General features: G+C 44.6%; 1 protein-coding gene across 1 annotated transcript in view; it reads right to left on the minus strand.

Annotated features, from left to right (window-relative positions):
* The window catches only part of DAPP1 (dual adaptor of phosphotyrosine and 3-phosphoinositides 1), a 46146-nt gene extending 23942 nt beyond the window's left edge, over window positions 1-22204 (minus strand). Inside the window, exons 1-2 of the mRNA XM_045792419.2 lie at window positions 21949-22204; window positions 3754-3876 (exon numbers count right to left, since the gene is read on the minus strand). Of these exons, the coding sequence (XP_045648375.1) occupies window positions 3754-3876; window positions 21949-22049 (224 nt within the window). The 5' untranslated portion in view covers window positions 22050-22204. The remainder of the gene's footprint in view (window positions 1-3753; window positions 3877-21948) is intronic.
* Window positions 22205-25551: the final 3347 nt, after the last annotated feature.

Consider the following 25551-nt stretch of genomic DNA (forward strand, 5'->3'; position numbering starts at 1 on the left):
ACGAATATCTTTTTTTGAAGAAGGGAAATATAACCTAAGTACTAGCATCACCATTAAACTCTTCTAAAAACTGAGGATTTCGACACAATAGTGAAATCGCTGGCATTTTTAAAGCACTTGTGTTTTTGGGCAGAGCTTTTCTCAATTTTTCACTGTAATGGAAGACAAGAGGCGATTCTCCCTGTGCATTCTCTGACTTCCCGAGAGGGTCCTTGACCGGTAACCCCCTTCAGTGTTTAAGACGGCAGAGAATAGGGATGACAGAAATGGCAGGTTGCACCCTCCCCAAGTCCTCCTCTTTTTGGCTCTTCTCTCTTACTTGTTTGGGAGTCGGTCTGAATTCGGCTTCTGCCCCTTAATTAGTTGTGTGAGCCCAGCCCTTTTCTTGCCAAGCTGGTTCCACTGCCTGCTGAATAAAATACCCAATTTCCTACAACGTCATCTTCCACCTCATTTTTGGAATGAGGCAGAGCATTAAATAAATTATAAATTGTAAGTATATATAGTTATTATAAATAAATTATATATATATTATTTATATACATACACATAAGTATGTATTATTTGACTTCCACTATTCCTCTCCTCCGTCTTTTTTTTTTTTTTAAAGATTTTATTTCTTTATTTGACAGAGAGAGACAGTCAGCGAGAGAGGGAACACAAGCAGGGGGAGTGGGAGAGGAGGAAGCAGGCTCCCAGCAGAGGAGCCTGATGTGGGGCTCGATCCCAGAACGCCGGGATCACGCCCTGAGCCGAAGGCAGCCGCTTAGACTGCACCACCCAGGCGCCCCTCTCCTCCGTCTTCTCTCTGTGAATGGCCTGCCCAAACTTTAGCATGCATCAGAAATCAGAATCACCTGGAGGGCTTGTTGAATCCCCGGTTTCTAGGCCCTACCCCCTGAATTCCTGAATCAGTACTTCCAAGGCCCAGGAATTTGCATCCCTAACATGTTCTCAGGTGCTGCTGCTGGTCTGGGGCCCCTGAGAACTGCTGCTCTAATCCAAGTGGACCTACGATTCTCCTAGAAGTTTCTGCCGTTGCCCCTCAGCTCTTCCAGTTCCCTTCACCTGCAACACCATCCCCTCTGTTTGGATCAAGCGTCAGTTCAAACACCGCCTGCTCTGTCAATGACTGGAGATACTTCCATCTTGAGTTACTCGCTTTGCTCTCCTCAACCCTCCAAGCACGGAGCTGGCGTTCTCTCCCGCGGGTTACTGCATGCTGCCTTGCAGACAGCCACCTGTGCAGCATCCCCCGCCCCCGGGGAGGCTGTACTTACTCAGGGGAAAGTCCGAATCTTCTACAAGACTCACCAGTGTGGTCGGCATAGAGCGGATGCTCTCAAGTGCTTGTTGTTGACGGACTGAACACATGAATGAGTGAACTAAGCCATGCTTCTGAGCTGGGCTGTGGTTCCTGTCACCTCTGCTGGTGGGTTTTTATTTTTTTTCTAAAAGTATTTCCAAGTGCTTGTCTTGGAAATTCACAAGCTGTATTTTACATTTTTATACAGATGCGATCGATATCCGCCACCTAATTGTAGAGCTTCTGATCTAACTGTTCAGATGAGACATCTATGGGTGGGAGGTTAACATTCTTTGATCCAATACTTCCGCAGGTTGGTTTGTGACTGGGGGAGATCTACGTATTAAAGGAGTTGTAGCCTAGCCACTTGATGACATTTTCACCTCTGCTATCCATCAGAGAAAGCACCATTCCTGCGTCCACCCAAGCAGAATTTCGTGTCTGAGTAATACTTTTCCCAAAATGTTATTTAGAAAAATTTTAAGCAAAATATGGCAGAGTAACATGAAAAATGTTAATGACTGTGTGTGTGTGTGTGTGTGTGTGTGTGTGTGTTTTCTCTATGACCCTCTTATTTAACCCCCTCACCCTTCCACTGATTTCTCCCACTGCCCTTAGAGTAAGCCTCTAGACCTCTGCTCCCAGGAGTGGAAGGTGTGGCAGGCAGCCATCTATCATGACTCCGGACCTCAGTCCCTGGACTACGAACAACTTTTCCCATTTATTCAATAAAATGCTAGTACAGATGCTGCTATGAAGGGATTTTGCAGATAATTAAGGCCCCGTGTTAGCTGACGTGACAATAGGGAGATTGTCCGGGTGAGTCCGACTTAATCACATGAGAGTCTTGGAAAAAGCAAAGAGTTCTTTCTGGCTGGTCACAGGAGAAGAGATCAGAGAGACACGCTCTGGCTGGTCTAGAAGGAAGCAAACATCCATGCTGTGAACTGCCTGCCAGTTCACTTGGGCCACTTGGCAGGGAACTGTGGGTGGATTCCAGAAGCTGACCCTGATCTCTGGCCAATAGCTAGATGGAAAACGGGGAGCTCAGTCTTACAGCAGCAAGGAAATGAATGAAAAGGAATGAAGCAAAAAAGAAGAGAATGAAGGACGAGGACGCTGAGTCCCAGAGAACCACAGCCTCAGTCAGCACCTTACTTTTGGCCTGGTAGGAGCCTGAGCACAGAAATTGGAGAACCGGCCTGGGCTTCTGACGCACAGAAACTGGGAGATAATCAATGTAGTTGTTTAAAGCCACTAAGTTTGGGGTTATTTGCTTTGTGGCACAGAAAATACAGAAGTCCAGAAGCACAAAGAGAGGATTTAAAAAAAATTAATTCTTGGCTTTTGAGCTCATAGAAGCCCACTATCAATTATTTAGGGAAATACTTGTGAAGCCAGTTTTTCCCCTTCTTGGAGGGAGAGGAGACTTAAGAAAACAAAACAGAACAAAAAACGGTCTCTAAGCTGGATGAAAAAGAGGATTCAGAGAGAAAGGAGTGTAGATGTTGCTACTGAGTTAGTGACAAGGAGGCCTAGACCCCATGGGGCAGAACAGAACAGAGAAAACTTCCTGGTGCCAGATCCACATGAGGGGTGCACTACTCTTTTTAGGGGAATATGGAGGTGCCATCAGAACAGTGGCAAAACAGCAATGGTTTGAGATTAATGAGTGGGTGTCTGAGGGCGATTTCATGGGGTCCTCACATCCCTCGTCTAAGCAGAGCGCAATGTCCCATAAACCCAGAAAGACCTGCTACATGCCCGCAGAGGCCAAGGTGACAGATGCTGACGGAGAACCATCGCCTCCCCCTGATTTTCACCTGCGGAGGTCAGCTTCCCCGATCAGGAGGCCGGCTAGGAGGAAGCAGGGGAGGAGAGAGACCCTGCAAGGACTGGACCATCACGGGTTTGGGCTGCGCAGGGACTGGATTAATTTCATTAACATTCAGAGGAAGTGGAGCTTGGAGAAAGTTCAGTCCATTTATGGAAAAAAAATTAAAATTTGCCTACTGCCTGCTTGAGTTTGTGATCATGAACATTGCACACTCACAAATCATTCTGATTTTCCAGGGGAAGCAAGGAATGTCAAAAGGGCACTGGGCCAGGTTTCAGGGATTTGGATTCTGATTTATGGGGTGCAAAGACACTTTAGCACTTTGGGCTTCAGTTTCTCCATCAGGCAAGCGAGACATTAAGCAATTCATAAAGTGTCCTTCAGCTCTCGCCTTTTCTTCCCAGCCGAGGGAAGGAGGAAGAATGTTTCTTACAGTCTGCCATCCAGAGCTTGGAATCCTTAGAGCTGCAGGTCTACCAGGAGTCAAGACAGTTTTTTTCGGGCAACGTGAGAATGCTGTTATCTGGCAATCTGAGTGTGATGATAAAGTCAATGCCCGTGCAGGATAGATGGGATGGTGTTGAATTCATAGAGCTCGTAAGCATCCTACCTCACGGAGAGAGAGTAGAGCCCAGTCCTTTCATTGCTGTCCCTCAGAAGGTAGCTTCCGTCACATCCGTTGGAGAGGAGAAGCGCCTCGGCCGCGTGGCGTGTGAGGTTGCCGTGATACCACCTAGGAGGAAGGGAACCACACTTTCACTCCGGACTCACCGCAAGTGACTCTTCCTTCCCTGGGCTTTCGTCTCAAAGACGACCTCAGCAATATTCTCCACCATAGGTGGCCCAGAGACCAAACTCTGAGCCCAAACATCAGGACAAGGAGCGCTCTGGGCCAGGCGGAAGGGAGAGTAGAGAGAATGGGCAAATAGCAGTGTCGTGGGTTGAATTGTGTCCTGAAAATTCCTAGGTTGAAGTCCTGGTTCCCAGTACTTCAGCATGCGATCTTATTTGGAGATAGGGTCTTGTCTTTAGCAAGTTATAATGAGGTCATTAAAGGTGGACCCGAACCCAATATGACTGGTGTCTTCTTACAAAAAGGGCATATTTGGAGACAGACTCGCCCACAGGGAGATGCCTGGGAACGTGAAGCCGGCCGTCTAGGAGTCAAGAAGGAAGGGCTGCAACAGACCCTCCCTTACGACCCTTGGAAGGAAGCAACACAACTGACACCTGGATTTCTGGCTTTCTATCCTCCAGAACTTTGAGGCAATACGTTTCTGCTGTTTAAACCACCCGTTTTGTGCCGCTGTCAAGGCAGCCCTAGCGAACAGACATACAACGTTACTGTGTAAACAATTTTTTTTTTCCAAAGGCTGAGTCAAAAATAACCGTAAGAATAAGGTTTGGCCAGTTTTCCCTCTTTGTTTTGCTCTCTCTTTCACAAGGTGTGGGTCTACGTTTTGCAAAGCACCGAGCCACTGTACTGGAGTCCCTTGTTGCGAGTGAAATGAAGCCGAACACAAGGAATTCGGATGTTTTATACTGTCGTGGAAACCCCATCAGACAGTGTTTCAAACTGACAAACATCTGAAGAGCCAGAGAAGTCCCAAGGAGATTCAAATCGATCTATATGTTTAAAAAGAAGTTTGTTTAAGAAAAGGTAACATAGATCCATGGTAGTAGAAGAAAAAAAGCCCCAAAGAATTCAAAAGAAGACGCAGTAAAAACAAAGTCTTGTTCTCACCCTGAATCCCCAGTCTCCTTGTTTTCTCCCCCAGAGGACACCAATGTCATCCACTTTCCCGTGTTTCCTCCTCAGAGACATCTATGCATCTAAAGGCATTCTAGTACGTCCCCCACCTTCTAATTCTGTGGAAATAAGAGCATTTTAGGCACACTGTTCTGCACCTAGCTCCTTTCCCCTGATTACAGATCTTACAGGGTTGTTTGTTTTAATGACTCGCTAGAGGCAGTCCAGTGTGGTGGGCTGGGATTGTGGCCCCTGGAGTTGGTTTACCTGAGTCCTGTCCAGGTGATAGACACCTCTACCGGCTGTGTGACCTTGGGCAAGTTACATAACCAGTCTGAGCCTCGGCTTTCTCACTTCCAAAACAGGATTCACACTAGCCATATCCCATGGGCCAGTCGAAGTACTGCTCACATGAGCACACGTGAAATGGCCGAATCAGGCTTCGCAAACAGCAGAACTCAGGACAAGGTAGTCGTTTCGTGAGACCATAGAGACCCACAAAGCCATAACTTGTGATACATCCTCTGTGGTGTGATTTTCTTGTGGCTCGAATATAATTTTTTATTACCCTGAATTTATCTTGGATAATAGGGAGCTAGGGACTGGGGACAGTTGCTGCCGCAAGGGACCCCCAGCTCAGGGCAGCAGAAAGGAAGGGGACCCAGGCAACTACACAAGAGGAGTCAATTAGGTCAGTGATGGGAGAGCTATCGGAGAGGTATGGGTAGTGAGCAAGAACTTCAAGGAAGAGGACGCCTTGGTGGCTCAGTCGGTTGGACATCTGCCTTCGGCTCAGGTCATGATCCCAGCGTCCTGGGATGGAACCTTGCCTCGGGCTCCCTGTTCAGCAGGGAGCCTGCTTCTCCCTCTGCCTCTGTCGCCTACCCCCCCCCCCCCCATTTGTGCTCTTTCTCTCTCAAATTAAGTAAAATCTTTAAAAAAATTTTTTTTCCAGGAAGAGCCCTACTCTGAGGGCGAGGGCTCCTGCTGTCATGAACCACCCTGGCCTCTACTGGGACATCCCTCTGGCATGAAACTTTGGCCTGATAATAAACAGTACACATGAGACCATCCGTGGAAGGAAGTTTCTACATAGGTCTCCAAGCTATCTGTTTTCTAAATCTGCATTTCCCAATACATGTTTCTTTAGCATATTTCCTCTGTGGGGCACAGATGTTCCCATCCTGTATTAGAAAAGTATTTGCTGGCTGGAAGCAATGGCAAGGAGACACATTTGACAAGAACACCCGCTAAGTGGTTAACACGCAAAGCAGCCCCTTTCATTGAACGGATTCAGAAAAGTTCAAGTCTTCTCATTACAAACTGCTTTCAAAGGACAATTGGAACCTGAAACTAATACAGTGTTGTATGTCAGTTATACCTTAATAAAAAAAGGATAATTGGAAGAATTAAAGGTGAAGCCTTAAAAAACATCAGGTTTGGTTACAGCCAAAATTCTAATTCTTTTTGATAGGTGAAATGTCTACAAGGTCACAAGTCCTCGAATACGTTACGCCAATAATTAATTTTTGGATGAACACTTGGGCATAAGATGCAGTTTGGGCCAATGGATCACTTACTTGAAGTGATAAAGCTTGATTAACGAAATTCTAAAGCATAAAGGATTTGGACATTTTTTTGGATTCTTTTCAGTGAGATCTGACGTCATTTAAAACATTTACAGAATTCTTCTGATAATTACAGCTTGATGGCAGTTTTTACTAAGAATTTTTTTATGGTCATCCTTAAATAATACCTATGTATCATAAACACACGAGAAACACTTGAGTATAAAGCAGGGAGAATCACACTGAGCTCGAATGTGGAACATCTGAGCACGGGTTAATTTCTGGGTCGCAGCTTGGTTGCCTCACTATTGCCACCTTTATGGAGGCCTGGGCCTGGGCTAACCTAAGACAGACACTGCCAGGCAGCCTCCTAGGTGTCATGATGTCTCTGGGGCAATGGGACCCTCAGTCCCCAAAGAGATTTCCACAAACATCTGACCTTCCTCTTTTAGTTAAGTATTCTTTTCCTAGAAATTTTGATGAACAGATCTTCCGGGGAAGTGACTCTTGAGCCAAATAACATTACGTGTCCTTTATAGGACTCTATCCACTTCCGGTAGGGATCGTTCAACACCGTGTCTACAAAAAGCTAAGGGCTTTAGTAGACTAAAGTTGATGGTTTTCTCATAATCAACCTTCTCTACCTTTTATCATTCCAATCTTTATTTATTAAGTTTCAAATCTGTGCCAGACATTACGTAAGGCATTATACTAGGCAGGTCAAAGGGAACAAAAATGGAAAAGCCCCCGTCTAGTCTCCATTAATTTAGTCAGGAGGGTAAGACAAGTGCTTTGCAAATGGCGTCCAAAGGAATGGTTCCAGGAAGAAAGATCAAGACCGTTGTTTGAAAGAACCACTATCTGAGCCGGCCTTGAAGGATATGTAAGTTATTTGATAAAGTATGTATCATTTTTTCTCATTATAAATCATATGTAGTGAAAATTAAGATATTACACATACAGAAGAGAAAGTGAAAGTCTTTCACAAAAGAGGAAATAGTTCAAATAGTCTAATACTAATCAGAGAAATGCAAATTAAGACAACAATGTGATATTTTCTTTACTCGCCAGAGTGGCCAAACTTGAAGAATTAGACGGTGTGAGGTACTGAAGAACACAGGGCCACGGGTCTTACCGTCCCCTGTTGGGAAGGGCAGAAGTTGAAGGGGAATCTAGCACATGTGGGCTGAACGTGGGCGAGGGACCAGCGACTCCTGTTCTAGAGTCGGCCTCGTGCAACACTCACACAGAAGCAGAAGGACATAGGAGCAAGGTGTTTACTGCAGACTTGTTGGTGAGAGGAAAAATTTGGAGCCATCCTAAAAATCCACCAGCAGAGAAATGATAACTAAAGTTGAGAGCTCATCGAGGAGGACTGTGTAAGAAGTTAACTGAAGGTGAAAAGGCGTTGAGAGCATTTCGTCGCCAAGTGATGAGGACAAGGGGTCAGGTGCTACCAGCACTTTGTGTGGGTAGGTGGGGGTGGGGGGGTGCCCAGAATGCTTAACTCCCAACAAAGAATGACGCAGTCCTGAACAACTGAAAACCATCCTGCTCAGAAGCCAAGTGCACCCCCCCAAGCATCGGGGAGGAAGTGTGTGTACGTGCACACGTCAAGGTCGGTGGATCCCGAAACATGTTATTAAGTTAGAGGAACTAGTGGCAGGTACGGCATGACACCCCCCCCTTTTTTTTTTTTTTAGATTTTATTTATTTGTTTGACAGAGAGAGAGCACAAGCAGGGGGAGCAGCAGGCAGAGGGAGAGGGAGAAGCAAGGTCCCCACTGAGCAAGAAGCCCGATGGGGGACTCGATCCCAGGACCCTGGGACCATGACCTGAGCCAAAGGCAGAGGCTTAACCGACTGAGCCACCCAGACGTCCAACACCACTTATTTTTTAAAAATCTTCCCCCCACCCAAACAATACAACACATACACGTTTACGTATAAAGATACGTAAAAGCGTAAAATAGAAGTCTGAAAAAAATACACACCAAACTCAAATCCTGGAAGGAACCAAGATTAAGGGTGTTGTTCAGGGAGACTTCAGCTCTATCAGATTTTCCTAATTTGGCTTGATCTAATATAAAAAAAATAATAAAATAGATTCATCTATCAATTGGGAAACTAAAATTTGAAAAAATGAAAGCAGTCAAGGTCTTCTTGAATCCAGCCTCCAGAGAGAGCCCTGTTAATAATTTGTTTTATTCTTTCATTTATTCAACTACTGTTTATTGAACCCTGGAACTGACCTAGCACTTGGATGAAGCGGGAGGGAGAGAGAAGGGGAGGGAGAGAGAGACAGAGAGACAGAGAGACTTCTCCATTTAAAACCTGGTGAGATTTGGAGTGACAGTTGTTCAGGGAGCTATTCCATGGGGAGGGAATAACAGGAGCGCAGGCCTCGAAACAAGAGAATGGTAAGTGCGTCTGAGCACCAGGCGGCGGTGTGAGTAGCTTGGGATGAGCGCCAGTGGGCAGCCATCAGGTACAGGGAGATGGAGCTGGGAGGCTGGCCGACTTACACAGGGCGCTGAATATTGACAGGTCCTTGGCTGACGGCTACAGGGAATTTTATGGCTTAATATGCACCTCTGACAGCTCCTTACATAAAGTCCTAATTGCACAGAACGGTTCCGCTAAGTTCCTATCACTGCAACTGTTGGAAACAATTTTTTTTGTTATTCTGATTTTTAGGGGGGAGAGTCAGATTTTAGAGAGCTTGAAGCTTGTAAAATTTGGAGTTATCTTTAAGAAAATTAATACACAATTACAAAAAAATAAGTAAAGTAATGATTTAAAATGAGAAATCACAAAACACTATACATTTAAAAAGCTGACAAATATCACAAACATCCCAAAACCCAGAAAAATAACTTATTTTCATTAACTGTCTCACATACTCTTATACTTTTTTCCCTCTGCATTTTTGGTCGGATTATCTTTATTTCTTCATATGATAACAATTTTAAAATACAGATTTTTTAGAGAGACTAGAACAATAATTTAGTCTTTCATTTGGAATATTTTTTAAAAGACTTTATTCATTTATTTGAGAGAGAGAGCGTGAATGAGAGAGCACAAGCAGGGGGAGAGCAGAGAGAGAAGCAGACTCCCCACTGAGCAGGGTGCCTGAGGTGGGACTCGATCCCAGGACCCTGAGATCATGACGCGAGCTAAAGGCAGCTGCTTAACTGACTGAGCCACTTAGCTGCCCCACATCTAGAATATTTTTAAAAAGTATTGACAGCATAGAAAAATTATTTTCAAGTTTATTGATAATGAATTTTTTTAAATTGTTGGCAAATTCTGGGACCTCTATCAAATTTCTCTGAAATATGAGCTCTAAGATTCCAGGGCATTTTACATTTTCATGTATAAGAACTAATTTTAAATACTCTTTGAATGGATGACACGTATTAACTATATGGCCAGGGTCTGTACCAGGGAGGGGCCCTGAAGCTGAGGCCTCACTGGCTTCACAGTAAACATATTTCTGGTGACTATAAAAATCATATATGCTTCTAAGCTCTAAAAAATTAAACACTTAAAAATGTTTAGCTTTGGGGTGCCTGGGTGGCTCAGTTGGTTAAGTGCCTGCCTCTTGTTTTCAGCTCAGGTCATGATCTCAGGGTGGTGAGATCGAGCCCCACGCTGGGCTCTGCATTCAGTGGGGAGTCTGCTTAAGATTCTCTCTCTCCCTCTGCCCCCCACCCCTGACTCACGCATGCACATGCATTCTCTCTCTCTCTCTCTCAAATAAATAAATAGATCTTTAAGAAAATGTTTAGCTTAGTAAATAAAATCCATGTGTAAACCCCCATCAGGTTGGTTTATAATTCTTTTAAAAAATTATTTTGTGCAGTGGATGAATAAAGCCTCAACTCTAACAAGACTTGTATCCAATCTTTGCTACATATTGATAATGATGTGGGGTGGGGGGGGGAATCTCACTATTTCATAGGCCCGCTCTTTCCATACTGTCATGGTGACGGCCAGAAAACTCTGGCCTATATTGAACTGCTGTTTCTTGCCGCCTAGCTTTCCACAGATGGCCCCAGAGCCGCTCCTTGGAGTTCTATACATGATACTTAAACAACTAGTTAAAGCATTTAAATCGTATTTGTCTCTTTCCACCACCTTCAACTTCTCTTTTTATGAGAGGCTTTCAGTCCCTTTATCACCCAGGGACTTTATCTTCTCTGAAAACCTTCCAAATTTTAAAAATCTATCTTGAAGGTAAGATCTGATGTGGAAACTAAGCCTCGAAGGACCTTCCCTTACTCCAGCGGCTACGTTAGCAAGGCAGCCCAAGATTGCAGTCGTTTCTTGACAATTGCATCACGCTGCTGATTCACCCTGCGCCTACTGTTTGTTGATTCAAACTCCAAGTAAGTCATTTTCCTCTGCTGTTCTGTCACGTCGCCCCCCACTGCATTAGGAGGCTGATGTTTTTAGAATTAAGTACAGTAAGAAACCTTTCGACAACTGGGAAACGCCACCTGAAAAGAAATGCGAATAAGCAGCGAACTTCAGTCACAAACATCTATGGAGCATGGAGCAGGGAGAGGGAGTTCTGTGGAGGAGAGACCATGCCTTTGTCTCTGGTCATTTCCTTAGCTCGACTGTTTGCTCCAACTTCCTGCTTGTTAGCTCTGTGACCCCACACACAGCAACCTTAGTTTTCTCAGCAGTCAAGGTGACTAATAACAATGATATGGTAAGAAAGCCCGTTTGTTTTCATATACTGGAACACTGTCTTCTTTCACAAACTTTTTTGTTTTAGATTTTATTTATTTATTTGAGAGAGACAGAGACAGAGAGAGCACAAGCAAGAGGAGTGTCAGAGGGAGAGGGAGAAGCAGACTCCCCGCTGAGCAGGGAGCCCACCCGGGGCTTGATCCCAGGACCCTGGGACCGTGACCCAAGCTGAAGGCAGACGCTTAACCCACTGATCCACCCAGGCGCCCTTTAACAAACTATTTTTATAATTCTTTAACTTTTGCAGAAGAGAGTAAGATAAAAGATTTGCTAAATATAAAACATATTATAAATAGCAAATCTTGTATCTTATGCTAGATAAGATATGCCAGGCATTGTGCTAGGTATGGGGATAGTTTGGAATAGTCTGAAACAAAAAATTAAAAAAAAATTCTTTTGGTCTCATTTTTTCTGAAGAAGTAAAAAAGAGCAAGAAACTACTATTTATAACATACATTCAAGCGACGTTATATTTTTTCCTCCCCAGGGCCCACACATTGCTATAAATATGTCTCAAGGCTAATGGAGGTAACAGAGCAGAGACTCATCAAGCTTCAAAAGAATATTTGCACTGGGTTTATGAGATTACCAAAACCAGCAGTTGACCTTGAAGGAAACAGTGGTATTATCCCTTCCACGATATAGTAACAAATTAGGAAACACCCACCCACTAAAGAATTTTCATCGTTGCCTCTCAGTTAGGTACAGGAAGCGAGCTCAACCACAGAGAAAGGCCGACCAGCTGGATCCAGCAGGCTAGTCCTCAAGTCAGCGCCTTCTCCCACTCCAGGGCAGTGCTCCTTTGTGCTAGAACCTTCTCGGAGATTGCCCCGGCATTTTGGAGTCTTCCTAGTTTTTACCTCACTGAATTTTATTGTCTTAACTTAATTCACTGATGGAAGTTGATATTTCATTTTGCTTTATCCTTTAAAGGAGAGGCTTTCAAACTTTTTGAATCAGTCCACAGTATAAAATGGATTTCTCTCTCTCTCTCTCTCCACACACACACACACACACACCCACACCCACACCCACCCACCCCAGAGTATTACAGGAAATGACACTACTTTTCCATAGGATACTTACTATTTACTATTTTCTTTTCTCCACTGATTTTTGACAAACATTGATTGTGATCCACTAAACTGACTTTAGGGACACTAATGGGTTGTACCTGGTGTTTGAAAAACAGTGCAAAGCCTTGCTACTCAGTGCCTGGCAATTTTGTTAGAAATGTACATTCTCTGGCCCCTACACCTGTTAAGTTATAATCTGTACTTATTTAGAGGCCCATATGATTGATAATGCAGTTTAGAGAAGCACAGAGGTCAAAGACTCTTGGTCCTAAAAACTCTGATTTGTTTCAGTAACTTCGATGGTTTGAGTTCACCGTGTGTCTCGTCGACAGGAGAGTACACAGACGGCAAAGAAAGTGCTTAGTGGCTTTAAAGTTCCAACGGGGACGAAAGAGAAGGGTTCGCAGGCTAACATGGTCAGAAGTCTCCCAAATAGCTGCACTCTTAGTGATACGGACAGCAAATGGTATAGGAGGGGGAGCTCACACGGGCTGGCATATCAGGGAAAGCTTTGTGGAGGAGGACGATCATGAATGGGAGCTTCAAGAATCAATACAGGTTCCATTAAGCGAGAGAAAGGTCATTTTGATGGGAGAGATGGCATAAGCAAAGGCACTGTGGTTAACACATGCATGGCATATATAGGAAACAGAATGCCTAGTTGGAACAGAGGCTTTATATAGCGGAGTAACGCCAGAGAACACTGGAAGAGCAAGTGGCACAGGAAGTGATCGTACATGTTAAAACATGAGCCACACACCCAGTTAGATTATATATCTCTTGGTGAGAAAATGTCTTACTAACCCACATCTACAGATTATTCATATATTTCATGACTTATTCTTCCCCTTCCTGGCAAAGAGAAGTGACACAGAACCTACGTTCGGTCCCACCAGAGTTACAAAGAAAACATATATTTCAATCTAAAGCAAGAACAGACTCCTGATTGTGTGACAGCAGCTGAAAGTCCTTGGAGTTGAAGAGCCAATAAAAACACTCTAGAGAATTTTCTCTTTTTTTCTTCATTTTCAAAATTATTCTCACTTTTGAATGACATGGACACATTCTCTGTGACCTCTAGACTAAAGACGGCAACTGAATACCAGATGATGCCACTCCCCTTTATAAAGGCCATGGATAATACCACTGATCGATCTGTTTTCTTTCTCGCTAAGGCTATCCTTGGCCTCAGAACCCTTCCGAACACAATGGTGATAGAACATAAGATGAAACTATTGGGCAATTCTACACCAAGCAACCGTAACTTGGGTCACTCTGTGCTTAGCCCTGGAGTTTTCTGCAGGATTGCTCGGCTGCTGATTTCCTTCACGTACATTTGGTCATATGGTTGGTGCTGGATACGATGACTTTTTTGTGAAAAATAAAGCTCTTGGGCCTCTATGCCATCAAAAATCATGGGTTCAGGATAAGGAAAAGCCTTGTCAGCTCAAGAACTATCAGTGCCACAATTAATATTGTACTAAGGTCACGACAATATCTAGGATAAGACAGTGTTGTGCATATAAATACATGCAGTCCCCTATTCACACATGTGAGCTTATTTTTCCATTGATCATAGCAATGAACCCTGTCCAAGTGGGGAGAACCAAACAGGGCGTGCAAAAATTTTGAACATTTGAATGAGGCCTAAGAGAGGCGTAAGTGTGATGCTGAGGTTAGGCCGAAGATCAGCTCACCACAGTCCTTCCAATAAGGAGGTTTCTGTCATGAGCCCCGCTGGTCTGTGGCTTTTCATATTGCCATCTGAATGCCCACATTTACATGCACTAATAGCAGGGCTCCACGGCGAGGCCAGCTGCCCCAGGCATCAGGAGACATACCTGAGTGATGACAGAGGCGGGGTTCTGGCTAGCTGGTCAGACAAGGACCTGAAGGTGGGCCCCAGCGTTTGTTGGTTTTTTTGGGTGGGAGTCAAGGCTCAGCTAAAGGAAAACAGGGCGGAAAGGAAGCAGAGAATTCTGTGGGAGCTGGCGATCAGGGCGAACCTGTTCTCAAAGGAGTCCGAGGAATGAGGCAAGCGATCCTGAGAGATGGAAACACAGAGACAGAGGCAGAGACTCAGATATTCAGAGACGAAGACTGGCACAAAGAGTCGGAGACACAAAAGGGAAGAGCCATGTCCAGAGAGACAGAGACATAGCTGCAAAACTCAATGCCAGACCAAGGCACAGGGGCTCACGCAGATAGCAGAAGCACACGGGGGTGGCTTAGGGCACACGAAACAGAGGGGTGCACGGTATTCAGGAGACAGAGGCAGAGAATCCGAAGAGAGAGAAGGACACAGACACGTAGAGACCCGCAGAGCCTGACTCGTGAGTGGATTGACCCACCAGGCAAGACAAGGGCTTGGGAGAGCAGAGGGGCCACGCCATGGCCTGGGGGTAGAGGGGCAACTTGCATCTCATTCTAGCACAAGTCCTTCCGTCCGGTCCCCAGGTCAGCCACCCCGGGGCAGGAATGGTCGCGAGACTACAAGAGCATTATTGATCCCCAGGGTTGGGGCTCAAACTATCTCATGGGTAAGAACTTGCAGAGGCCTGGAATGGCTGGGCAGAGACCCGCACCAGAGGCTTTCTCGGGAGGCTCATCCCGAGTGGAATCCAGCTTGACTCCGCACTCGTTCTGGGGAAATGCCAGACCCAGAACATGTTTTGACATAGACTAAAAAGTAGATGATGGAAAAATATCCTACCAGAAAGCAAGAGAAAAAAATATATATGTAGTATGGCCACAATTCAATCTGTGTGTGTGTGTGTGTGTGTGTGTGTGTGTGTGTGTGTGTGTGTATTTACAGAAAAATATTTTTGAAAGACTGGAGACAAGTTGAACAATGTATCATTCTGGGTGGTTGTACATGGCTGACTTCTTGGGTGCTTTTATTTCCCAAATTTTCAATATTTAATATATATGATTATTTTTTAACTGTTTATTGTGAATAACTTCAGAAAGTAGAAAAATAGCATAAATAATAGAAAAAAATAATACGCATATTTAAATAATACCCATATTTTAGGTAGAATAATTTTCAAAATTTTGCCATATATTCTTATATATTTTTGGAGGAACATTTTAAAAGTTAATTATGGAAATCATGACACTCTGAGTAGTTCAGGATGTGTCTCTAAACAGTGACATTTTCTTACCTAACCGTACTATTATCAAAACAAATTAACTTACTGCTCTTATGCTTTTTAACGTTATAAATATTTTTTAAAAGATTTTATTTCTTCATTTGAGAGCTGGGTGGGGAGGGCAGAGGGAAAGGGACAAGCAGATTCCTCGCCGAGTGTGGAAGACGTGGAACTCAATCCCACGACCCTGAGATCATGACCTGAGCCGAAATCAAGAGTCCGATGCTTAACCAACTGAGCCACTCAGGCATCCCTAAAGTTATCAATATTTTTAAACAAAAAGGTCGGAAAACTGATGGGGGCAGGCTCTAGTGGGCAGGTGGGCAGGGAGAACATATGACCACAGAGATTCTGGAGGTGACGGGAGCAACACGGTTAAGAGTCCGCCAGGTGGACTGTGCTGGTGTTAGACGGGTCCGTATCAGGAGTTGGAGCCAGAAGCGTGTGGGCTCAGAATAGGAATTTATCCTCTAGTGGAGTTGGGAAGAACAAGAAATTGCAGGCTTTTTTTTTTTCCTTAAAGGCTAAGGCTATGGCTCTGACACTAGAAACTAGAACAGGAAAGGCAGGTGGACATTTCTCCGACAATGAGGCTGCTGGCGGGGACTCGGAGAAGTAGAGCCCAGAGTCAACTGAATGAGCGCTCTCCTTAACTGCTGGGTCCCTGGGATGAGAGGCTCTGAGTCATGTGGGCTTCTTTAGTTTTCTGAATACCCCCCTGATTTGCCACTTTTACCCCTTTTCTCATGCCATTTTCTCTTTAGCAAATGTCATCTTTTCTGACGTCAACTGACAAACACCTATCGGTTCCAAAACCATACTGTCCACAACCAGGGATGTCCTTCCTTCTTGCCAGGTGCTGTGCACTTGACCTACACATGCTCACGGCCCTCAGCCCCTCTCCCCTGCACCCCAACTACACGTGTGTGGTTAGATAGTGCGTCTCTGTCCTCTGTACTGTAAACTCTTTGAGCGGACAGCCATTTCTTCATTTCAGTGACCCCACACTGCCTTGTCATCATTCAACGGCTGGATCTATGAATGGATGGAAGAGTGAATGAATGAAACAAGGGGGCCCCACTCGATGTGGAGAACCTTTGTGGACAGATTTCCATATGTAAGTAGAAGGAAGTCACCATCACCCATAGAGGAACAGAAAACACAACAACTGAAGAGGAAGTTCGTTTGAGTCAAGGAGAGATTGAACCGTATACCGGTGACATACTCTGGTACGGCCACAGGAGAATCACCTTCCGTATTTAGAATCCAAGATTGTAGAGTTGGGCACAGAGGAGGAGCAGGCTTTAGTGCTCTACTTGGTATCACAGCTCTGTGAACAGATTCCTTTAAAACTTTGACTTGAGGGGCACCTGGGTGGCTCAGTCGCTTGAGCCTCTGACTCCTGATTTCATCTCGGTTGGTGATCTCAGGGTTGTGAGATCAAGCCCCTCATCGGGCTCCGTGCTGGGCATGGAGCCTGCTTAGGATTCTCCCCCTCCCTTTCCCTCTGCCCCTCCCCACCTGCTCACTCTTTCTCTCTACAAAAACAAAAAACAAAAGCAAAACTTTGACCTTACCACACTTTTCTTAGCCTGTTCTGTTTGTCTAGCTCTGAAAAATGGAATCTACACAAAATTCAATCAATTTTTGATTAATTAGGCGATTGGCCTGGCTCTGTGTGCATGAGTGTGCTTATTATGTGAGGCACATGAAAGAATAATGTCTTTTAGTAATAACATTTTTTGGTTGTAGCCGTCACAGGACTTCTTTTTGTCTCTCAGTTCATACTAGTACTAACAGGTAGTGCTAGTGCAGGAAGAAGAGACAAGTGTGAGGACAATTAGCAAGCTGCATTAGCGGGCAGGCATGCGGGCCCCAGAGCAAAACTCCTGGATTTAAAGGTTTTTGAGCATGTGACCTTGGACTTGTGATGAAACTCTGTCCTTCACTTTCCTCATTTATAAATGGACATGATACAGTGTGTGAATTTAATAAATCATACATGCAAAGGGCTTAAAATAGTGCCTGGCACATAGTGACATCCAATAATGACTCGTTGCCATTATTAGAACATATAGCTTCTTCGATCAGTGCAACGAGCATCAGCTTTGGGGTAGGCTCCCGGGCCTGTCCCTCAGCTGCACCCCTATGACGTCTGTGACCTGCATGGTTCACCGAACTTATCTGACCTCACTCTCTGCCTCTATGAAATAGGTATAATCATCCTACATTGAAAGGATTATTGGGAAAGCTAAGGGACACAATGGGCGTAACCGGCATGGCATTGGCATAAAGGATAGTCAATATCACAACCGATTCTCTGGCACCTCCAGCAACCGGATTTTTCTGCTAGTGAGTCTCCTGGTACATGAAGCTGAATGCCAGGACCTTCTGAAGACCGGCGCTAGTGTATGCAAAATGTGTGCCTCACAATGACGACTCATTTTGGTTATTATCATCTGTTCCCTGAGTCAGCAAACCAACACCTGAGGGCCAGATCCTGCCGGGGTACAAGTTTCTGTATTTCCTGCCAGGGTACAAGTTTCTGTATAGATTAAGAGACAAGAATGGTTTTACATTTTTAAATGGTTGGGGAAAAGAAAATAGAAGAATATTTTGTGACTCATGAAAATAATATGAAATTCAAATTTCAGTGTCCACAAATAACCGTGTGTTTGAACACTGTCACGGTCACTTGTTTCCGTGTTATCTATGGCTGTTTTTGCATGTCAGGGGCAGATATGAGTACTTGTGGACAAAAACATAGAGCCTGCAAAGCCTGGAAAATTTATTATCTGTTTTTTTACCAAAAAAAAAAAGCTTGTTGACCCCGATCTGGTCTAACCTTCTCTTACATGTATGGGGGTAGAGAAATTAGAGACTTATTTATTTATTTATTACATTGTCCTGTAGGAACCTTTGTTATAGTCGAAGAATGTCTGGCACTTTAAATTATTGACTAACTAGCAGTTTTAGAACTAGTTATTTATTTAGGTGACCTATCTAGCATTCACTACTTGTTTCATTTCCCCATCGCCTCATTTTGAAAGCAACAAACAGCCTGGCGGTTCCCAGCCCACCTCTTCCTTATCACTGACCACTCTCTGCACCCTGTGCCCCTCCCTTCCTCCCCACCGTCCATCTCCTCCCCAGTCCCATCCCGCCAAAGTGTGAGCAAGGCTGAGCAATGATCGCGGACGATTTTATTTCTCCTTTGCTTTGGACACATTAATACATTTAGGATTAAAGAAAATAAATGTTTTTATTTTTTTTTAATTTTTAAAAAAGATTTTATTTATTTATTTGAGAAAGCATGAGTATGGGGAGGGGCAATGGGAGAGAGAGAGGCAGACTCCCCGCTGAGCAGGGAGCCCAAGGCGGGGTTCAATCCCAGGACCCTGGGATCAGGACCTGAGCCACCCGGGCGCCCCAGAGAATACGTGTTTTTAGATCGATGCTCTATAAACGAGACTCAGAAATGCATCTGAGTTGCTCGATTTCGGTACTTCAGAAAGGAATAAACCAATGCTCTGAGTAAGCCACGTGTGTCCTGGAAAGGCAAGTGATGGATTGATTTGCTGGTGCTCAGGGTTTAATTTTCAAAACTTACATTGTGCAGAGCCTGAATTAAAATAGGGACCAAAGGGCAAGGCTGTATAATATCTCTCTAAACATCACGTTATCTGTTTATATCTACCCAAAATACAAACGTAAGAATCTACCTAACAACTCAAGTAATAGATTTAAAATAATTTAAAAATTAAGTCACTAAAACCTGCCACCTATTATTTAGCAATTACATGAAATCATTTTGTTTTTAGGGCTCTTTTTAAAAATGGAATTAAGCTGAAGTTTTAGTATAGATCATACCTAATCACTGACTTAAATTTCCAAAGAAAAAGTTTCATTTATATTCAGAATTCTGTCAGGGCCAACCGGTCACTTTCAAGTTTTCTCAGATATTAATTATCACCTGCAAAAGGTATATCAGCGATGTCCTGAAGGGGCAAGTACTTGTTCAAGTCCATTATTAAATTTTCAGGAATTTTACAGGTAGGTTGTTAAGTCGTTGACAGCTTGAAATTGCCCATGGTAGGAGTATTTATACCAGGGAAATAGGCAGACCCTAGAAATCGTCCCTCGTCCAAACGGTTTATTGGCACCCCATTATATTAAAAAAAAATTATTATATTTTTAAAACATTGTATTAAAAAAAAAAACATGCTCCTGAAGGTTCTTATTGGGGGGGATGAAAATATTCTAAAATTGATTTATGGGTTTGAACCACTCTTTAAAGTCACTAAAGGGGCGCCTGGGTAGCGCAGTCCTTAAAGCGTCTGCCTTCGGCTCAGGGCGTGATCCCGGCGTTCCGGGATCGAGTCCCACATCGGGCTCCTCCGCTATGAGCCTGCTTCTTCCTCTCCCACTCCCCCTGCTTGTGTTCCCTCTCTCGTTGGCTGTCTCTCTGTCACATAAATAAATAAAATCTTTAAAAATAAATAAATAAAGTCACTAAAAATCGTGGATTTGTACAATTGAAAGGAGTGACTTTTATCTGTAAAGTACACCTCAATAGAACTGTTAAGCAAACTACTTCCAAACCAACAAACAAAATGTCAACATTTATTAATGGCTTTAAGATTCAGGGACATACCCAATAAATGAAAAATAAAGCCACATTTTTTTCAGCACTTCTGATGGATATTTACTCTATTCAGTGACTCCCAACCTTGGTCTCTTTCTGGAATCACTTGGGGAGTGTAAGAAGAAAACGCTCACTCCCAAGATACTAATGTCATTTGTCTGGCAAGTGGCCTGGACGGGAATTTTTAAAAACTCTCTGTGTGACACTAGTGACAGCTAAGGTTGAGAACTGACACCGTAGAGCAGTTTTCCCAGATAATTGTAGCTTGTCTGTTGTTATGGAAACCATCCTCAAATGTTCAATACATTTCCAGGTCTTCTAAAATACAGAAGTCTGGGCGTAAATGCACCTGTTTGGGGTGTTTCTGGGCTATACTGAACGTCCATTCTTTGACCACAGAGGGAAGGCACAATTCTGTTTTCCTTGTGGGTTTTACCCACAGTCGCTTCCTGTTTGGGGCAATGGTGGAAAGAAGAGACATCATCTAGCCCATCCTTGTCATCCAAGGAGGTGACAACGTCACTCAAGCATAGAATGTGGGCTCAGGATGGTTTAATTAAAGAACCAGAACTGAATACCTTCTTTGTCTCAATGCTCAGGGGCATCTTACCCTTTCTCTTCGGAGATTCAACCTAGAAGAACAGTGGTATCCTAGAACTCTGGATTCCCAGTAAGGGGAGTTGACTTTATAGAAAATTCTAGCTGTTATCTCTGATATATCTTGTGAAGGTAGAATTCAAGTCTGAGAACTCTGTCTTAAAATCTGAAGATGGGACTTTATTGAGAACTTTTACAATAATATCACACAAAAAGATACAGTCTCTGCCATCTTAACGCAGAGATTTCATCCCTGTTTCAGTGTTTCTCTGGTGAAGAACGTAGGCTTTTGCAGGTTGAAATCCCAGCTTTGCCATTTGTGGATGTGTGACGTAGGCAAGTTTTTCAACCCCTTTGGTGCCATTTTCTTCCTTTCTAAGATGGAGCTAACAACTTCTCTGTCACTGGGTTGCTGTGGAGATAGTGCTGTTTATGAAGAGGCACTGGTCTTGCTTCTTGTGAAGCACAGGTGTCAAACCCAGCCCCGTTAGGATAGTTCTGGCACTTCCGAGTAAAGGTCCAGTTTCTCTAGGAAACCCCCTGCACCTCTCTTGTGTAATCCTTGCTTCTTTTATTAAATACCCTGATGGGTTGCCTCACCTGGTCCCTTCTTCAAGGCAGGACTACAATGACTCTACCTACCTAAACTTATAACCCGCTTGAGGCAGAAATTCCAGCCTCTTCCTGACTTGTATTTGAAAGGCTCAAAGTTGTGCCTACAGACGAGTGTACATACAGGAGCTCGCAAACGCAGTGTCAGGAGAGAGAAACCCAGATGGGACAGTGCAGACACTTCCTCATTCTTTCTCTTTTGAAAAAGTCCCTCTCCCATGCAGTAGGCTGGGCTTTCTGTTCATCTTACTGGCAAGGCAGCCCTTCTACTGTCAGTGGCTTAGAGACCCACACTTTAGAGCAGCGCTTTTATTCATAAACCAGATCCATATCAAGGAAACCCAGCAACATCAACTCACACATCTCCATTCTGCCCCTAGTCTCAAAGAATGCCCAACATTTGATTTTCGTCCCATTTTCTCCACTTACGTGTTTTCACACCTGGGAAAACACTATATGCTTTTCAAATGCAATTGGTCCCGAGCAGCAAGACGCCCACAGCAGGCACGAAGGAGGTAGTGGAAAGCAGAGAAGCCCGAGGTGGCAGGGCGCTAAGGAAAATCACCCGAAGCCAGCATTTGGGTGGGAGTTGGGAGTCAACGCGCCCCCAAGCAGTACTGTGCAAAGAGGACCTGCTTTCTTACCCCAAGTCCTGGAGCAGCTCAGCTTCTCCATCTGACCTGCTCCACAGATCTGAAGGATCCTGGGCGCTCATCTTCCCTTCTAGAGATTCTGCTCTGCCCATTCGCGCTCCTCACGGCCACTGCGCCCCTGCCAGGTGCTACGGGAAGAGGCAGAGAGAGAGATGGGTCCTCCCGCTCCTCACTGTCTGCTCCTCTGAGAGAAGCCTGCTGTGTCTGTGAGTCTCCAGCCAGCGAGGAAGTGAAACTTGTTACTCCTCCCACTGACACTCACCAGCCTGGCCCCGGGGCACGGGCAGGAGCCCTCATCCAGGAAGTATGCAAACTTAGGTAGGGCCTCTCAGGACAGCACCCTGCATCGTGCACCACGCAGTTTCTGTCAAAGGACATAATGATGAAGTCACACCAGCCGGGATGGACTATCCATTCAATCTCTTTTCCCGAGAGCCTGGCAGGAGAGGGCACGGGCGCCCCCACCTTCTGTCTCCCACACAAAGGGCTCCGAGGAAGCTTCTGTATCAGGAACATCTTTACGGTGGGTGAAGACATCAGTCAAATCCCTGGCCTCGACTCTGAAGTCTGGTTTTTAGCACCATCTCCGTATTTCTGCCTCGATGACCCAAGCTCTCCGACACGCCCCTGACGTTCAGATGGGCCTGATTCCGAGACAGTGGCTGTGTCCCGGGGTGGGGGGGCGGACATTGGGTGAGAAGGCAGCGAAGTTGGAGAGGCCAGCCTGTGCCCGAGCCTCCGCGCTCCGCGTCCTTCCCGGGGCTGACCCACCGCCCACATGGCTCCGTGGCCCTGCCTGGCGAGAAGCCCACCCGCCTGCAGGGGCTCCAGGGAAACTGCGGCCGCTCTGAGCGCTCGGGAGGCGGACAACGTGCAGTGACAATGAACAAAGAACCTGTGCGGCCCCCGCCTTCTCCCGCACAGAATGTGCTTCTGGGTTCTTTCCCTCCTCTCTCTCTCACACACACCCCCTCCCTCACTCCGGGGTCACCAGGCTGCTCTGGGACTGAAGACCAGCGGCACCCGCACGACCGGGGCCTTGTTACAATGCACGACGTCTGTCCCAGCCCGTCTGAACCCGCAGCTGCGTTTAACCCAGATCCCCAAGGTGACTCTGGTGCTTGTTAACGTCGAGGAGACAGCCTTACAGGGTTCCAAGACGGCGGTGCTCCTGAAGGAGAGGATCTCTACCCGGCATCACGTCACCTTTCCTACGGTCTCTGTTTGTCGGTGACTCCTGAGACCCCGGCTTGCTCTGATTGCGTGGCAGAAATTCCTGCGGTCTGAAGACAGCCCCGGGGGAGCCGAAGCTCTGATAACACGCACGTACGTGATGGTGCAGGTACATCCAGGATTCTATTTGCTACAGCTTGTATGGACAGGAGCACAGGGGCCACTTGCAAACAGATGCCAGCCCTGGCCCGGGAGGGGCTGAGATCGGAGCAGCTGGGCGGGGAGTTCCTGTTCTCTTTCTAGAGCGTTTTGTTCAATGTTTCAGTATCTATTTTGTTCCCATTTTAGCAAATTCTGGTTTTTCTTTTACTTAACCTCCCCTCCTCCTTTTTTTTTTTTTCAGGAAAGAAGCAAAACTTACTAAGATCACCCTCTTCCCATTTTCAGGTCTTCCTCCTGCCTGTGTCCTTTTCTCATTTTGCTATCCCGTCTGTGACCCTCTCCTTTGAGGTCATTCTTTCCGTTACTTCATTTTTCCCCAGGCTCTCTCACTTCCCTATCGCCCCCTGCTCCACTAAATACCCATTCAGTATTGGAGTGGTACCAGTTGCTGCAGCATTACCAGATGGTTTCAACAAAATGCTGGTTGCTTATAAAAATATTTGGTAATAGATTTTACATTAGATTGTTTGAATATTATATATATAATACACACACATATACATATATGTTATTAAAGAAACTGCAACTTTTGCTTCCAAACAAATAAGAGGCTCATATATATTTAATACCACATAATATGTTTTACTTATTTCAGTATTCCTTTCAATGGCACTGGTTCCTAGCACTGACTTCTTTCCATACGGGTTTTCAATGTAGAAATGGATACAAACGATCAAGCTGTTTTAACAATTCTGGAACATCTTATGCTTCTTTGGAAAAATTTTTATTTGTCAAGAAATCTTGGGCCTTTATTGGAATGACTACCACATCCGAACCATCAACTGTCTCATAAAGAGAATTTGGGGCGAGCTAATGTGTCTAGATTTGAATTTCTTTATTAGAAGAATGTGCTTCTAACACTCGAGACTCCTCTAAAGAGAACTTTAAAAAATGATTATATAGTTGAAGATCCTTTTTGGTCTTAATTTTTTTCTCTCTATAGAAAGCTTAAATATAACAATGTCTGCTTTTTACCTGGTTACCTGGCAATGGCATTTCTACTCATTCTCTTCACAGAAGGAATGGTCTTTCAGCTTCCTTAGTTAACTGTGTTATTAAAAAGCATGATCTCTTCTTCTCCATCATTTATGTTGGTGGGAAATAAAGGATACATTCTGTAAGGGAAACCATGGCTTGGGATAATGGACTGAGGTAACCATAGCTTGGGGTTGAGGGAGTCTACTCTGTTTCCCACTGTCTGCTCTTCAGACTCATGAAAAAGAAAAAAAAATCACCATTTCAAATTAAATTAGAGCACAGAGACAGCAGAGAAAGAAAGAACTGACCATGTTTTTCAGCTATAGGCCTGCTCTCTAACGGGAGGGCTTCCATCTATCCAACGGGAGGGCTTCCATTTCTCCTCTTAATTCTGTGGCAGGCTCAGAGCTGCCATATTCCTTTTAAAAATAAGCCAATTTAGTTTTGCTTGAAGACACCTCCTCTGTGTTCTGTGACACAATTATGTGATCATTTAATCCAGTATCAAAGGCTAAGGCAATTAGGTCGTCTCGAATTCATTAAGACCCTGTTTTATTTTCTTCTCATCTCTATAAGCAGTCCTAGCTTCTTTGTTGAATAGGCTGTCTGGATATGGCTATAACTCATCAACTTGAGGGTGTAAAATTTACTCCTGCCTTCCCAACCCTTCCCCGTTCCTTTTTCTTATTTCCCCTTTTCTCTATTGCTTTCCCACTTTTCATTTTCAGTAGTCAATCTTGAACTCCTTTCTCCACCTTCTTTTTTTTTAATAATATTTTTTTTATTATATTATGTTAGTCACCATACAGTACATCCCTAGTTTTTGATGTAAAGTTCCATGACTCATTGCTTGCGTAGAACACCCAGTGCACCATGCAATACGTGCCCTCCTTACTCACCGGCCTATACCAATCCCCCACCCCCCTCCCCTCTGAAGCCCTCAGTTTGTTTCCCAGAGTCCATAGTCTGTCATGGTTCATTCTCCCTTCTGTTTACCCCCCTTCATTCTTCCCTTTCTTCTCCTACTGTTCTTCCTACTTCTTGTGTTCCATAAATGAGTGAAACCATATGCTAATTGTCTTTCTCTGCTTGACTTATTTCGCTTAGCATTATCTCCACCTTCTTTATCTAATGCGAAATATTGGTTCCTTTCGCTAAGCCAGTGATGTGGTTTAATTCCCTCATATCATCTACCAGTGTTTGAAAGTTCTAGAGAAGTAA

The sequence above is a fragment of the Ursus americanus genome, chromosome 8, assembly GCF_024610735.1.
Source record: "Ursus americanus isolate L20-20 chromosome 8, mUrsAme1.1.p, whole genome shotgun sequence".
In the NCBI taxonomy this organism is placed as follows: Eukaryota; Metazoa; Chordata; class Mammalia; order Carnivora; family Ursidae; genus Ursus; species Ursus americanus.